Source organism: Peromyscus maniculatus, chromosome 17 (assembly GCF_049852395.1).
Source record: "Peromyscus maniculatus bairdii isolate BWxNUB_F1_BW_parent chromosome 17, HU_Pman_BW_mat_3.1, whole genome shotgun sequence".
Taxonomy (NCBI): Eukaryota; Metazoa; Chordata; class Mammalia; order Rodentia; family Cricetidae; genus Peromyscus; species Peromyscus maniculatus.
Genome location: NC_134868.1, coordinates 2,430,156 through 2,444,094, shown reverse-complemented (window position 1 = coordinate 2,444,094; position 13,939 = coordinate 2,430,156). Strand labels below are relative to the sequence as shown.

Sequence of the window (13,939 nt, the reverse complement as noted above, 5' to 3'; positions counted from 1 at the left end):
CCTGGGTCCCCGGCGCGGCCTGGGCTCGGTGCCGTGCGGGTGCCGCCGCTCAGCTGCCCACTCCCGCGCACAGGGCCGTCTACCTGGTGCGCCACCGGGACACGCGGCAGCGCTTCGCCATCAAGAAGATCAACAAACAAAACCTGATCCTGCGCAACCAGATCCAGCAGGTGTTCGTGGAGCGCGACATCCTCACCTTCGCCGAGAACCCCTTCGTGGTCGGCATGTTCTGCTCCTTCGAGACCCGCCGCCACCTCTGCATGGTCATGGAGTATGTGGAAGGTGCGGCCCGGCTGCCCGTCCCCCGCGTTCCCACCCCGGGCTCCGGGAGGAGCGGGGTCCCTGGAGAGCAGGCTGCGGCCAGGCCGGGAGGGCGCTGCAGCAGGTGGGGAGGCCGCTGGGCAGGGGCCCCCTGTGTGCACAGGGCCAGGGTGGAGCTCAGCCTTGCTGGGCGGAGCCTGGAGACCCCGCCCCACGGTGACCTCGGCAGCCTGGGCGGAGCCCGAGCCTGACCCAGGTCCCCTGCAGGAGGCGACTGTGCGACGCTGCTGAAGAACATGGGCCCGCTGCCTGTGGACATGGCGCGCATGTACTTCGCAGAGACGGTGCTGGCGCTGGAGTATCTGCACAACTACGGCATCGTGCACCGCGACCTCAAGCCTGACAAGTGAGCGGCCGCGGCCGGCTGGAGCTGCTGGGGCGGGGCTGCTGGGGCGGGGCTCTGGGCAGCCTGGGGCGGGGCCGGGTGCTGCTGGGGCGGGGCTCTGGGGCGGGGCGGCTGGGGCGGGGCTCTGGGCAGCCTGGGGCGGGGCCGGGTGCTGCTGGGGCGGGGCCGGGTGCTGCTGGGGCGGGGCTCTGAGCAGCCTGGGGCGGGGCTCTGAGCAGCCTGGGGCAGGGCTGCTGGGGCGGGGCTCTGGGCAGCCTGGGGCGGGGCCGGGTGCTGCTGGGGCGGGGCCGGGTGCTGCTGGGGCGGGGCTCTGAGCAGCCTGGGGCAGGGCTGCTGGGGCGGGGCTCTGAGCAGCCTGGGGCGGGGCTGCTGGGGCGGGGCTCTGAGCAGCCTGGGGCGGGGCTGCTGGGGCGGGGCTCTGAGCAGCCTGGGGCGGGGCCGGGTGCTGCTGGGGCGGAGCTCTGGGCAGCCGGGGCGGGGCTGGTGCTGCTGGGGCGGGGCTGGGGTGCTGCTGGGCGGGGCCGGGTGCTGCTGGGGCGGGGCTGGGGGGCTTCTGGGGCGGAGCTCTGGGCAGCCGGGGCGGGGCTGGGTTCTGAGCAGCCTGGGGCGGGGCTCTGCGCAGCCTGGGGCGGGGCTCTGGGCAGCCTGGGGCGGGACTGCTGGGGCGGGGCTCTGGGCAGCCTGGGGCGGGGCCGGGTGCTGCTGGGGCGGAGCTCTGGGCAGCCGGGGCGGGGCTGGGGCTGCTGGGGCGGGGCTGGGGTGCTGCTGGGCGGGGCTCTGGGCAGCCGGGGCGGGACTGGGTGCTGCTGGGGCGGGGCTGGGTTCTGAGCAGCCTGGGGCGGGGCGGGGCTCTGAGCTGAGTTGGGGCGGGTCTGGGGGCCTCAAGGGCTGCCTGAATATCCCAGTTTAACTACTTTAGCATCACAGAGGCCCTGCAGCCAGAAGGCAGGGCAGACACACACACTGAGCACCTACTCTGTGCAGGGTAGGGGTCGCTCATTTGTTTAGTGCCAGCTGTCTGTGAGGCAGGACCTGCTGGTGTCTCAGCTATTTGCCACGTGAAGTTGTGAGCCGAAGCTTCAGAACCTTGTGCTGTTTGCTCTCGGCTCAGCTGGTATATTTGGCACCTGCTGTTTAACTCGGAGCGTGATGTTCTGTGCAGCTGAAACAGTGCACACACACAGTAGTCACAAATACGTGCTTCTCACGTAGCCCAGACATGCAGGAGGAGCCACATGAGTGAAAAGCTGTGCATACAGAAAGTGAGCTTGGGGGGGGGGGAGTATTTTTAAGCAGATGTATTTACAAGGTGCATAAAAATATAAGGTCATAGCAGGACATGGTGGCACCCATCTGTTGTCCCAGTACCCACAGGACTGAGGCAGGGGGTTAGGAGTTTAGGGCTAGCCTGAACTACCTAGTGAGTTTGAGGCCGCCCTGGGCCACATGGGGGGAAAAAGATTTTTTTAAAAAAGGACGTACATGCCGACATGGGCTACCTACCTAGTGGGAACTGGTCTCAGAACAAAACAAGAGCGATACGTCCAGTGGGTGCTTCAGTCTTGGCCACCATGCAGGGCTCTGGCCCCCCTCCCGCCCCCCTCCAGCCTGGGTGTCCTGGCCTTGCCCACAGCCTGCTCATCACCTCCCTCGGCCACATCAAGCTGACGGACTTCGGCCTGTCCAAGATCGGCCTCATGAGCATGGCCACCAACCTGTACGAGGACCACATCGAGAAGGATGCCCGGGAGTTTGTGGACAAGCAGGTGGGATCCCACCCAGGGGCAAGACTGAAGAGCCCACCTGGCCAACTTCCCCAGGCCCACCTCATTTCCCTGTTCCGCACAGGTGTGCGGGACGCCCGAGTACATTGCACCCGAGGTGATCTTCCGCCAGGGTTACGGGAAGCCGGTGGACTGGTGGGCCATGGGTGTCATCCTCTATGAATTCCTGGTGGGCTGTGTGCCGTTCTTCGGGGACACGCCGGAGGAACTGTTTGGACAGGTGGTCAGCGGTACGTCTCGGCCAGGCGGGCTGACCACAGCGCTGAGCACGTGGGGCGGACTTGTTGGAAGGTGCTAGAAAGGGCGTCTGTCCCCCCCCCCCCTCAGATGAGATCATGTGGCCCGAGGGAGATGAGGCGCTTCCCGCCGACGCCCAGGACCTCATCACGAGGCTGCTGCGCCAGAGCCCAATGGACAGGCTGGGAACTGGTGAGTCAGTGGGGTGGCCGTGGAGGAGGGGCCTGAGCAGGGTTTTGAAGAGCGCGCAGGAGTGGAGTAGAAACTCTAAGACTGAGGACAGTAGCTGGGTCTGGGTCTCACCGTTTCCTTGACCACACTCCTGGGGCTGTTCTGGCCCCACCCAGTGGAGAGGGAGGCAGCCAGTGGGGGGCACACGGGGCTCAGCCTGCATGTCCACAGGGGGCGCTCACGAGGTGAAGCAGCATCCCTTCTTCCTGGCCCTGGACTGGGCGGGGCTCCTCAGACACAAGGCGGAGTTTGTCCCCCAGCTCGAAGCTGAGGACGACACCAGCTACTTTGACAGTGAGTGGGGTCCTGGGGTGCAGACCCGCCCCTCACCCCGCCCCACCTGCCCCTCACCCCGCCCCAGTGGGGCCCTCGGGTGCAGACTCGCCCCTCACCCCGCCCCAGTGGGGTCCCGGGGTGCAGACCCGCCCCTCACCCCGCCCCAGTGGGGCCCTGGGGTGCAGACCCGCCCCTCACCCCGCCCCAGTGGGGCCCTGGGGTGCAGACCCGCCCCTCACCCCGCCCCACCTGCCCCTCACCCCGCCCCAGTGGGGTCCCGGGGTGCAGACCTGCCCCTCGCCCCACCCCAGGACTCACGGCTTGTCAGGGTCCTCCCTGTTTCTCTCCTCTTATGTAAAATGGGAACGTAGCTCAGCATTGACATCTACACCTCACTTTAGATGCACACAGCTTTTGGGGACACAGTGGGACCTGCTGAGGTTGGAGGTGCCTGGCAGGTTCCAGCTCAGCTTCCTGTGCTGGCTGGGCCATCCCCCTGTCCCTGCGTCACAGCACAGGCCTGGGCCCCCAGGGTGTCCCCAGCTGCTCCCTCACTCCACAGCGCGCTCTGAACGGTACCGCCACTTGGGCTCTGAGGACGACGAGACCAATGACGAGGAATCTTCTACGGAGATTCCCCAGTTTTCCTCCTGTTCCCACCGCTTCAGCAAGGTGGGCTGCCCAGCGACCCTGTGTGGTTTGTGTCTGAGACAGGGTCCGGTCCCGCTGTCTGCCCTCCTGCCTGCCGCCACCTCCCGGTGCTGGGGTGACAGGCGTGTGTCACAGCCCCCTTCCTGACACTAAAAACCCTCACAGGTCTACAGCAGTTCCGAGTTCCTGGCCGTTCAGCCCACGCCCACCTTTGCCGATAGGAGCTTCAGTGAGGACCGAGAGGAAGCGTGGGAGCCAAGCTTGGCCCGGGACCGTGGCCGCCGGCTGAGCGCCGACCTCCGGCTCAGCTCCGACCACCGGCTGAGCGCCGACCTGCGGTAGGTGGGCTGAGGAGTCAGGGGGAGTCGGATCACAAAATCTGATGTTGAAGGAGCTTCCCACTGGCCGAGTAGAAAAGGGTGAAATGTAAGTGGTCTCTGGCAGAACGGCTCCCGCGGCCCCCTCTGTCCAGAATGGACTTAGCCAGCGAAGGCCACTCATCCTTCAAGTTCCAGACTCAAGAGAAACTGTCTCTGGAGAGTGGGGATCGGTCGGAAACTGGGGTTTCCTCTCAGTGTGGCTGAGGCGTGGCTCCTCCCTCCAACAGGCTGCGGTCCTGGACCGGCGCCTCCTCCGGCCAGCCCTCCTCCTCCTCTCTGCCCGACCGCGGCCCCAGCCCGTCTGTCCTGGGCACCATCAGCTTGGACACGATGCCCAAATTTGCCTTCTCTTCTGAGGACGAGGGAGCAGGTTCAGGGCCTGCTGACCCCAAGAAGCCCGTCTTCATCCTGGGGGAGCCCGACCCCGCGCCCCCAACCACCCCAGTGACACCCAAGCCTTGCAACCTCTCCGGTAGGTGGGCCTGAGGGGGTCCTCCAGAGCTGGCCGTCGGGGACGGGCTTTGAACAGAATCAGACTTTCGTAGTAAGGCCGCCCTGTACCCCGGGCCGTCGGGGACGGGGGCCTCACACGGTTGGGGGTCAGAGGGGAGGTCAAAGCTCACGCTCACCCTTTGTCCCCCAGCTGACACGGCGGTCCTCAGCCACGCTCGCCTTCGGAGTAACAGCACCGGCGCCCGGCACCCGACCCCTCGGCCGCTGGATGCCGGCAGAGGCCGCCGCCTGGGAGGCCCAAGAGACCCCGGGCCCGAGAAGCCCCGGGCCTCCGCTGGCGGCGGGGGCGGGGGCCGAGTGCCCAAGTCGGCCTCGGTGTCCGCCCTGTCCCTCATCATCACGGCAGGTGAGGGTCGCCCACACTGTCCCGGGTGGCTCGCGCCGGGGCGGGGTGGGGACGGGGTCTGGTCCGGTGCCCGGGGCTCCGGGGTGGGGCCTGACGGACAGAGACCCACTGTCCCGCCCCCCCCACAGACGATGGCAGCGGGGGTCCCCTCATGAGCCCCCTGTCGCCGCGATCGCTGTCCTCCAACCCCTCCTCCCGAGACTCCTCCCCCAGCCGGGACCCGTCCCCCGTGTGCGGCAGCCTGCGGCCCCCCATCGTCATCCACAGCTCGGGCAAGAAGTACGGCTTCAGCCTGCGCGCCATTCGCGTCTACATGGGCGACAGCGACGTGTACACGGTGCACCACGTGGTCTGGGTGAGCCGCACCCCCCCCCCCCAACCCCACGGATGGCCCGGGCCGCGGGACCCCGCCCTGCCCCACAGCTAGGGGAAACTGAGGCTGTAGCTCAGCAGCCCTAGGCTCAGGTTGCACCCGGGCCTGCGGGCGCGGCCTGACCTCTGACCCCTGGACTGTGCCCGCAGAGCGTGGAGGAGGGGAGCCCCGCGCAGGAGGCGGGACTGCGCGCCGGGGACCTCATCACCCACATCAACGGGGAGTCGGTGCTGGGCCTGGTGCACATGGACGTGGTGGAGCTGCTGCTCAAGGTGGCCCCCCCCCCCGCCCCGTCCCATCTGCGCCCGGGTGACTCGGCCCCCCCCCCCCCCGGGTCCCCTCTGCGCCCTGGTGACCCGTGCACCCCCCCCGTCCCCTCTGCGCCCTGGTGACTGGTGTGTCCCCCCCCCTCGGGTCCCCTCTGCGCCCTGGTGACTGGTGTGTCCCCCCCCCCCCGTCCCCTCTGCGCCCGGGTGACTCGCCCCCCCCCCCGGTCCCCTCTGCACCCGGATCTCAGGGCACCCGGGTGACCGGTGTCTCTCCCCAACCCCCCACCCCCGTCCCCCCTGCGCCCGGGTCTCAGGGCGCCCGGGTGACCGGTGTCCCCCCCCCCCCCCCGCGTCCCCTCTGCGCCCGGGTGACTGGTGTCGTCCCCCCCCCCCCGCGTCCTCCCTGCGCCCGGGTCTCAGGCCCCCCGGGTGACCCGTGTCGTCCCCCCCCCCCCCCCCCGCAGAGCGGCAACAAGATCTCCCTGCGCACCACGGCCCTGGAGAACACCTCCATCAGGGTGGGGCCCGCGCGGAAGAACGTGGCCAAGGGCCGCATGGCCCGCCGAAGCAAGCGCAGCCGCCGGAGGGAGACCCAGGATCGGTGAGCGGGGCGGGCAGTGGGGCCCCGGCCCCCGCCGCCTCGGCCGCCCTCCTCGGCCGCCCTCACGGTCACCGTGCATGTCCCCAGGCGGAAGTCTCTGTTTAAGAGGATCTCCAAGCCGGCCAATGTGCTCCACACCAGCCGGAGCTTCTCCTCCGGCCTGCACCACTCCCTGTCCTCCAGCGAGAGCCTCCCCGGGTCACCCACGCACAGCCTGTCCCCCAGCCCCACCACGCCCTGCCGCAGCCCTGCGCCCGACGCCCCCACAGGTGGGTGGGCGCACAGCCCGGTGGCGGTCCACACGGCAGAGGTAGCCGTGGCCTGGCAGCGCTCAGGGAGACGGGCAGACAAATGAAGAGTTCCAGGGCAGCCTGGGCTACACAGCAGATCTCAGCCTAGCCTCGGCTTCACGAGACTGCATCGGAGTATGAATGTGTGGTGTATGTGGCAGGAGGCAGTAGGGAGCCCGGGTGTGAGCTGGAGCTGACCTCACGTGGACTGTCCACAGTGTCTAAGGCTCAGACACAGCTTTGAGGAAGGGACAGGCCTCTGGGAGGAGGGGTAAATGGTGCCTGGTTTTGATGGATGTGTAGGAGTTCACTAGCTCAGGCCAAGGGGGTGAAGGGTAGGTGGTAACAGTGGGGGACGTGGGCAGTCGCCAGTCTGGTCGGTCCAGGCCCCACCCCCAGGAGGGACACTAACCAGTCCCTTTTGTCCGCAGACGCCTCGTCCCCACCCAGTGTCTCCCCCAGCTCCAGCAGCCCCGCCTCCCCTGCCACGGGCCACACCCGTCCCAGCTCACTGCACGGCCTGGCGGCCAAGCTCGGGCCCCCTCGTCACAAGAGCGGCCGCCGCAAGTCCACCAGCAGCATCCCGCCATCCCCGCTGGCCTGCCCGCCGGGGCCCCCGCCCCCGCCCCGCTCGCCCTCGCCCCTGCCGGGGCACATCCCCATTCCCGCGCGGTCCCCCAGGCTGCGCAGGGGCCAGTCGGCCGACAAGCTGGGCCTGGGCACCAGCGAGCGTCTGGACGGGGATGGAGGCCGGCGAGGCCGGGGAGCGGAGGCCGAGCTGGTTGTCATGAGGCGGCTGCACCTCTCTGAGCGCCGGGACTCCTTCAAAAAGCAGGAGGCGGTGCAGGAGGTGAGCTTTGATGAGGAGCCTGGACCGCCTCGGGCTGTGCCCAAGATCGCTGTGCAGGGTGCAGAGGGCACTCCTGGGACCCAGGGGCCAGCCGCGAAGGACTGACTGCCACCCCTGGCCACAGTTCCTCACGGAGCTGTCGTTTCCACAAGGTCACACCTGGATGGGTTCAGCCATCAGCCTGGGACGTGGCTGGAGGGTGCCCCCCACCCGGAAGAACTGGGATGGGGCGCCTGCGACTTGTAAATAGCAAGGCCTCACGACTAATTTATTACTTTTTATAAGCAATAGCCAGGCTGGCCGCCCTGGTGGAGGAGGCTGTCTGTCCGTCTGTCTGTCCGTCCGTCCGTCCGTCTTGGGCCCTGCAGTGCAGCTGGCAGACCCTGTTCTCTGGGCCTAGGCAGAGCACTCTGGGCGACGTGTGTTTTCTCGTTTGTTCCGTCCTTTCCACGTACGTGTTTGGATTGTGTGCGTCCCCTTCCCACTTCCAACCCGGGACCCTCCAGGGCACACAGGTTCTGTGTGGACAGAGATTGGAATCTGGGTGTGTTGGCGCATGCTTGAGATCCCAGAACTAGAGGGGCTGGGAGAGGGGCGACCAGTTCAGCGGTGGGCGGCACACTGTGTGGGCGGCGCTGTGTGAGCGGCCTGCCTGGGGCTGACCACACTCCGCCTCGGGCCCTGCATGCTTCAGCTTAGCGCAGTGTGGGAACCGGGGGCTGGGTGACGAGGACCCTCCAGACTGGGGTGCACCAGCCCACGGCCCAGTACAGGAAGTAGCTGACAACCCTGGGGGCGCTATTACAGGGAGAGAAGTGTCCCCTGCAGGGCTGGAACTGACACCCCACACCCCAAAACCATGTCCGTGTGGGCAGAGTCCCACCACGGCCAGCCAGGCCCATGCGGTCTTCCTGACTTCGGCTTTGCTGTGTGGCTCTGGGAAATGTCTTGCCTATTCTGTGCCTGGGCTGCTGTGTTTACAAGACTAACCCCGGTGACTTGAGCACTTCCAAGCACTGAGCACTCCCGGACCCCCCCCCCCCACCCCGCTTTGTGTGATCCAAGCGAATGAGGATCCAGAGGCCGGTCCCACAACGGCCCTGTGAGATTCCAGGCTCAAGACAGGTCATGAGGGAGCCCAGGTTACCCCCCATGATGCTGTGTGATCCAGCGTTCATCGGTGATGCAGCACTGCCCACCCCATCGGGGTGGGGATTCCAGGCTGAAATCCGCTCTGCACCCTCCCTGACTCCAGCCAGCACTGCCTGCTGGAGGGACACCAAGGCTGTGCATGACTAGCCCTCCGCCCATCCTGGAGCTGGCACTGAATAAAAGCCCATGCTGACATCAACTCCTGCTGTGTGCGTTTGTGGGTGGCTGGGGAGCTGGCAGGGAGAGGGGACAACTGTGGGCTCAGTGTCTGAGCTGGGTTTTGCAGGCTGTATAGGAGCTTGCTTAAGCACTTCAATCAGGCTGCGTTCCAGCTACCTAAAAGGCTGGGTTCCATCCTAGGCAGAGCAGTGGGGCAAAAATCCCATCTCTAAAATAAAACTGAACAAAATAAAGTGTTTCCAGGCATGACAGCGCACACCCGTAATCCTAACACTGGCGTGGCTGAAGCGGGAGGGTCATGAGCTCAAATGCAGCCTGGGCTCATAACAAGACAGTCTCAAAAGGAGCTGGAGAGATGGCTGAGTGGTTAAAACCACTGGCTGCTCTTCAGAGGCCCTGGCTGGATTCCCATCACGCACGGGGCAGCTCAGGGCCAGCCATCTGCAGCTCCGGTTCCCGGGATCGGGCCCTCCTGACTTCCAGGCACCAGGCACTCGCGTGGTGCAGACAGACGTGCAGGCAAAACACCCAGGCACAAAATCAAACTAGAAACCAAAACAAACAAACAAAGCCAGGCGGCAGGGGCACACACATTTAACTCGGGAGGCAGAGGCAGGTGGATGTCTGTGAGTTCGAGGCCAGCCTGGGCTACAGATCAAGTTGGTCTACAGGGCAGCCAGGGCTACACAGAGAAACCCCGTCTCGAAAAACGAACATAATAAGAACTGCAAAGCTGAGCGTGCGGCAGCGCCTGCCTCTAACTCCGCACCGTCCACACAGGGAGACCGCGTCTCGCGAGTCACAGGTCAGGTCCCCCCGGCATCTCTCAATATTTACTGTGGGTCCGCACCTCGAGGCGCTGGCACTGACGTGGGCGTGGGGAAGCAGCCGGGCCCCGGCACGGGCAGCGACAACCCTCACCGTGGCCGCAGCCCCTCGATTTTCTACCCAGGTCTTCGCGCTGAGCTAGAAAATAATGACGCCCTCCGAAATGAGCCGAACAAGCTCGGCTATTTCCGGTGCTCCCCACACCGACTGCCAGCGCCTGTCGCTATTTCCGGAAACAATCGCGCTTCCGGGCTTCGGTTCTCCTCGCTCTCGAGCGTGTGGGGCCGGAGACGGTTCGGCTGTTTCCGGACGCCCAGGGTTGCCATGGGAGCGCCTTCGCCTCTTTCCACCCGCGGCCGAACGTGCGGCCGCCTAACCGGACGTGCTTCGGCAAGTTCCGGAAGCTGTCGACGTGCTTCGGCAAGTTCCGGAAGCTGTCGGCGGCCGCCGAGTCTTCGCAGACACGCTCCCCGGGGCTGCAGGTTCACGACTTCGTAAACACACACCCGCCGTGCCGTTCGGCTCTCCCGGTGGGAGTGCAGCTGGGTCCGGCGCCCTTCTCCGAGCCCAGTTTCGACCGTTTCCGTAACCTCTCGGCCGCCTCCCCGCGGCCCGGGAGCCCCTCGGGCGCTCTCCCGACTCGGTTGCTCTCGGCTGTTTCCGGCCACGCTCGGCTGTGTCGTGGCCGACGGCAGCCGACCATTCCCGCGGGAGTACGTTCGGCTGTTTCCGGACGCAGACCCGCGTGCTTCGGTCTTCGAGCTCCAGCTCGGTGTGGGGCGGGGGAAGGACCGCCCTCCCGGCCCGAATGCGTTCGGCTATTTCCGCCCGGGGGCGGGCCCGGCGGCTTGGAACCGCGGCGACGGCGGCTGACGCAGGGATCCCGCGGCGGCGGCGACGGCGGCGGCGGCGGCGGTGGCGACGGCGCCCGCGACTCGGTGAGTCGATGGCGGCGGCGGGGACACGAGGGGCGTGGGGGGCGCGCGGAACCCTTCTCCGAGTCGAGCGTGGAGCGGTGTAGCCTGCGGAGCGGAGACGGGGTCTCCAAGGCCGGGAGGTCCCCGCCCGCACCGGGGCGGGGAGCTTCGGGGCACGACCCGGGTCCGGCCACTTCCGGTGTCCGGGGGATTTCGGGGTGCACGAGGGTCGAGCCGTTCTTGTGCGTGAGCGCGGAGACTGTGCGTGCCCGCTGGGCCCCACCTTTTGCATTGGGGGCTCCGCGGTCCACCCCCCTCCCGCGTGTGCAGACGCGCACGGCGCGGGGGCGGACAGGAGGCTCCCTTAGGAGAGGCCTCTCCGATCCTCAGTTTCCCTACCTCCAGCATGCAGGCCGCAGGGGGCCAGACGGTCAGTCACGCCAGGTACCCGGGGCCGTGAACCCCCAAGCCCCAGTAGGGCACCTGCCCCCGTCCCAAGATTTGGGGATGAAGCCTAGACCCTCCCCTTGGCACGACAAGCGCCTGCTGGGCGGCGCTTTTCTGAAAGCCCCTGTGCATCCTAGGCGGGCGACCTCCACCCTGAGGCCTTTGCCAGGACCAGCCTGCCTGTCCATGTACTGCTCTGTCCCCAGACGGGGACCTGTCACTCCCAGTCCCCCAGGAGGATGCACAGAGGACCGAGCTGCAGGCTGGAATGGGGACCCAGGCTAGGACAGCTGGAGATCGTCACCTCCTTGCATCCTGCCCTGGTGGTGTCCAGCTCCTGTCCCCATCCTGCCGTGGCACTAAGGTGCCCGTGGTTCTTCATGCCACCCCCCCTCTCTCTCACATCACCAGAGGGCCCCAGACTACGGCAAGCTGGGACACCCCTGCACCCCGCCATCCCTCCCCTGCAGCGAGCCGAGGCTTCTGCTTCCTTGGATCCCCACCCAGGCCTCAGCTCCTGCTAGGCCATGTCCACTGCTCAGCCGTCCCCACCCCTCCTTGGGGTCCCCCAGTTCCCCCGTTAGTCCCCAGGGCACCATTCCTGCACTGAGTCGAATAGGTCATGTGGTCGCTGCCTTTGTTCCTACCTTGATCTTGAGCTTGGGTGTGTCTGTGGTCCAACCTTAGCTTCCTTCTCGTCAGTGGGGTCCCCCAGATCTGTTTCCCCATCCCTGGTGGGGACAGTGAAGCCTTTAGCTCCTGGCAACCCTGAAGGAAGCTGTTAGTGTGCCCTCTGCACAGGGCAACTGGTACTCAGAAGGGACAGGGACCGCCCCAAGTTGCTGGGGTTCCGGCAGGGCTCACTCTGCCTTGTCCGTGTCCTCTAGGCTGGCGTCCCTGGCTGAGCATGGTAGCAGCCTATGGTCTGGGTTTCCTCGTCTGGTGTCGGGCACACCCTGAAGAGCCAGCAAGCTTGGGCACCCACGGCCCAGCTCGAGACAGCGTGATCTACCTGCCGCGGCCTGGCCATCTGATGGGGGACACACGCTGAGTGACTTGAGAGAACACCGGGGACACCCTCCTCGCACAGGTGACTAAATGGTGGACTCTGACAAGTGGCTTTTAGTGATGGCCAGCTAGGCATGAGCGGCCCCCGAGGTCGCCTGTGACTTCTGGAAGTAGAGCTCTCCGCAAGTCTGTCAGACGGGCAGCCCCGCTCATGGGGCCTCGGGAGCCGCCGGGAGCCACGTGACTGTGCAGACCCCACCAGACCCCGCCATGGCGGGCGCTGAGGGCTTCCAGTACCGGGCGGTGTATCCGTTCCGCCGGGAGCGGCCTGAGGACCTGGAGCTGCTGCCTGGAGACCTGCTGGTGGTGAGCCGGGTGGCCCTGCAGGCACTGGGCGTGACAGATGGAGGGGAGCGCTGCCCGCACAACGTGGGCTGGATGCCCGGCTTCAACGAGCGCACCCGGCAGCGAGGGGACTTCCCTGGCACATACGTGGAGTTCCTGGGGCCCGTGGCTCTGGCTCGCCCAGGACCTCGCCCACGAGGCCCCCGTCCGCTGCCTGCCAGGCCCGGGGATGGGCCCTCCGAGTCAGGTGAGCAGACACCTGGAAGAGGGACCTGCCCCTTCGGACCTTCAGGCGGGTCTTCGGGTCTCTGGTCAGTCGTGGGAAGGCTGTGGTGATTTACCGGGGCCTCTGTTGGGACCCTGCTGTCAGGGAGTTCAGCCCTGGAGACAGGTCCTGGTCGGGCTTCTTGTTCAGGAAGTGAGAGTGTGTCACCCTGGTGACAAGTGTGGTGAGTTGCTGAGGGTGGGGGCCCTCGGCACTGTGCACAGCATGTGCAAAGGCCCTGGGGCCGGCTCCGGAGGCAGCCAGCAGGCGTGCGTGCGGAAGGGGACTTAGGAGGAGGGCCTGTGTGCTCTGTGGACTCGGGGCCTCCTACGAGCTGCAGCCAGTGTTCTCCGGGGGAGCCTCTAACCCTGCCTCACTCGGCCTCAGCGGCAGCACATTGGGAAGCAGGGACCCTGCACGCCTGTTGCCAGACAGGGGGCCACATGCCAGTAACCCCAGCCTTCGGGAGGCTGCGACAGGAGGGTCGCCGAGAGGTCTGGGGCTGCTTGGCAAGAACTTGTGTCCAATGCAACCCGCCTGGCTGCAGCCCTCACTCGGGGTGGATCGGCAGTGCAGCTGAGGCCTGGGAGGTTGGCTCAGGCCACGCAGCATCTGGTGTCCCCAGAGCCCAGGCCTGGCCCTGAGAGCCGCAGGGCCCCAGCCCATCCGGGCTCTCGGCCAGAGCCTGTGGCTGCCCCAGTAACAGCCGCCTCCCTCCCCAGGCTGGCCAGGGTCCAGCCACCTCGTGTGCCCCGCCTCACCCTCAAACCCTCAGGCCTGAGGGCCGCTCTCTGCAGCCTCAGTTTCCCTACCAGCGAAGGCCCCACCCCCAGGCCACCTGGAAATGCTCAGCCAGCTCCCTCAGCATCCCCTGCATCTCTCAAAGGGGGTGAGGCCTTTGCCCGGTTGGCACTGGGGTCCCGAGCCGCCGGACCCCTCCCCCCACGGGCAGGGTGCTGTCCACCTCCCCTCGCCTCCTGCCTGCTGGTTTGGGGGGTTCTTTCCTCATTTTCCATGCAGCTGGGCCAGCTCCACTCAGAGAGGCCTCACAGGCCCTGGCTTGCCTCTGCTGCGTGCCAGGGCGTCCCTGCCGAGGGCCAGAGCCAACCCAGATGGGCGGGGCGCGCAGAGCCTTGCCGAGGAGCGAGCGGGACACCTGTGCACAAAGGGCCCTGCGGGGACCGGGGACCAGGCGCTGCTGGGAGGGGGCTGGGCTGGGGCCCAGCTTATGGGGTGGGGGAGGGGAGGGAGCCAGGTGGGGGAGCTCGCTATCCCAGCCCTGGGGGGACCAGGCAAGAGAATTGCCCTGGGTTTGAGGCCTGTGTGGGC

General features: G+C 66.8%; 3 protein-coding genes across 11 annotated transcripts in view; all 3 read left to right on the top strand.

Annotated features, from left to right (window-relative positions):
- The window catches only part of Mast3 (microtubule associated serine/threonine kinase 3), a 27,287-nt gene extending 18,468 nt beyond the window's left edge, over positions 1-8,819 (top strand). For all 9 annotated transcript variants that reach the window (XM_076553119.1, XM_076553118.1, XM_076553113.1 and 6 more), the window contains 15 exons: positions 74-282; positions 529-667; positions 2,301-2,433; positions 2,516-2,681; positions 2,779-2,880; positions 3,091-3,213; positions 3,758-3,867; positions 4,012-4,184; positions 4,454-4,698; positions 4,870-5,085; positions 5,214-5,440; positions 5,608-5,730; positions 6,192-6,328; positions 6,416-6,597; positions 7,050-8,819. In XM_076553119.1, the coding sequence (XP_076409234.1) occupies positions 74-282; positions 529-667; positions 2,301-2,433; positions 2,516-2,681; positions 2,779-2,880; positions 3,091-3,213; positions 3,758-3,867; positions 4,012-4,184; positions 4,454-4,698; positions 4,870-5,085; positions 5,214-5,440; positions 5,608-5,730; positions 6,192-6,328; positions 6,416-6,597; positions 7,050-7,573 (2,809 nt within the window). In that variant the 3' untranslated portion in view covers positions 7,574-8,819. The remainder of the gene's footprint in view (positions 1-73; positions 283-528; positions 668-2,300; positions 2,434-2,515; positions 2,682-2,778; positions 2,881-3,090; positions 3,214-3,757; positions 3,868-4,011; positions 4,185-4,453; positions 4,699-4,869; positions 5,086-5,213; positions 5,441-5,607; positions 5,731-6,191; positions 6,329-6,415; positions 6,598-7,049) is intronic.
- LOC143269137 (uncharacterized) lies at positions 8,025-12,021 on the top strand. Its single transcript, XM_076553823.1, has 5 exons — positions 8,025-8,107; positions 8,163-8,235; positions 9,581-9,752; positions 9,797-10,566; positions 11,880-12,021. Exons 1-5 carry the CDS (start codon positions 8,025-8,027, stop codon positions 11,895-11,897), a joined length of 1,116 nt encoding a protein of 371 aa, XP_076409938.1. The 3' UTR covers positions 11,898-12,021.
- Positions 11,880-13,939, top strand: part of Pik3r2 (phosphoinositide-3-kinase regulatory subunit 2) — a 7,032-nt gene continuing 4,972 nt past the window's right edge. Inside the window, exon 1 of the mRNA XM_076553120.1 lies at positions 11,880-12,592. Within this exon, the coding sequence (XP_076409235.1) occupies positions 12,271-12,592 (322 nt within the window). The 5' untranslated portion in view covers positions 11,880-12,270. The remainder of the gene's footprint in view (positions 12,593-13,939) is intronic.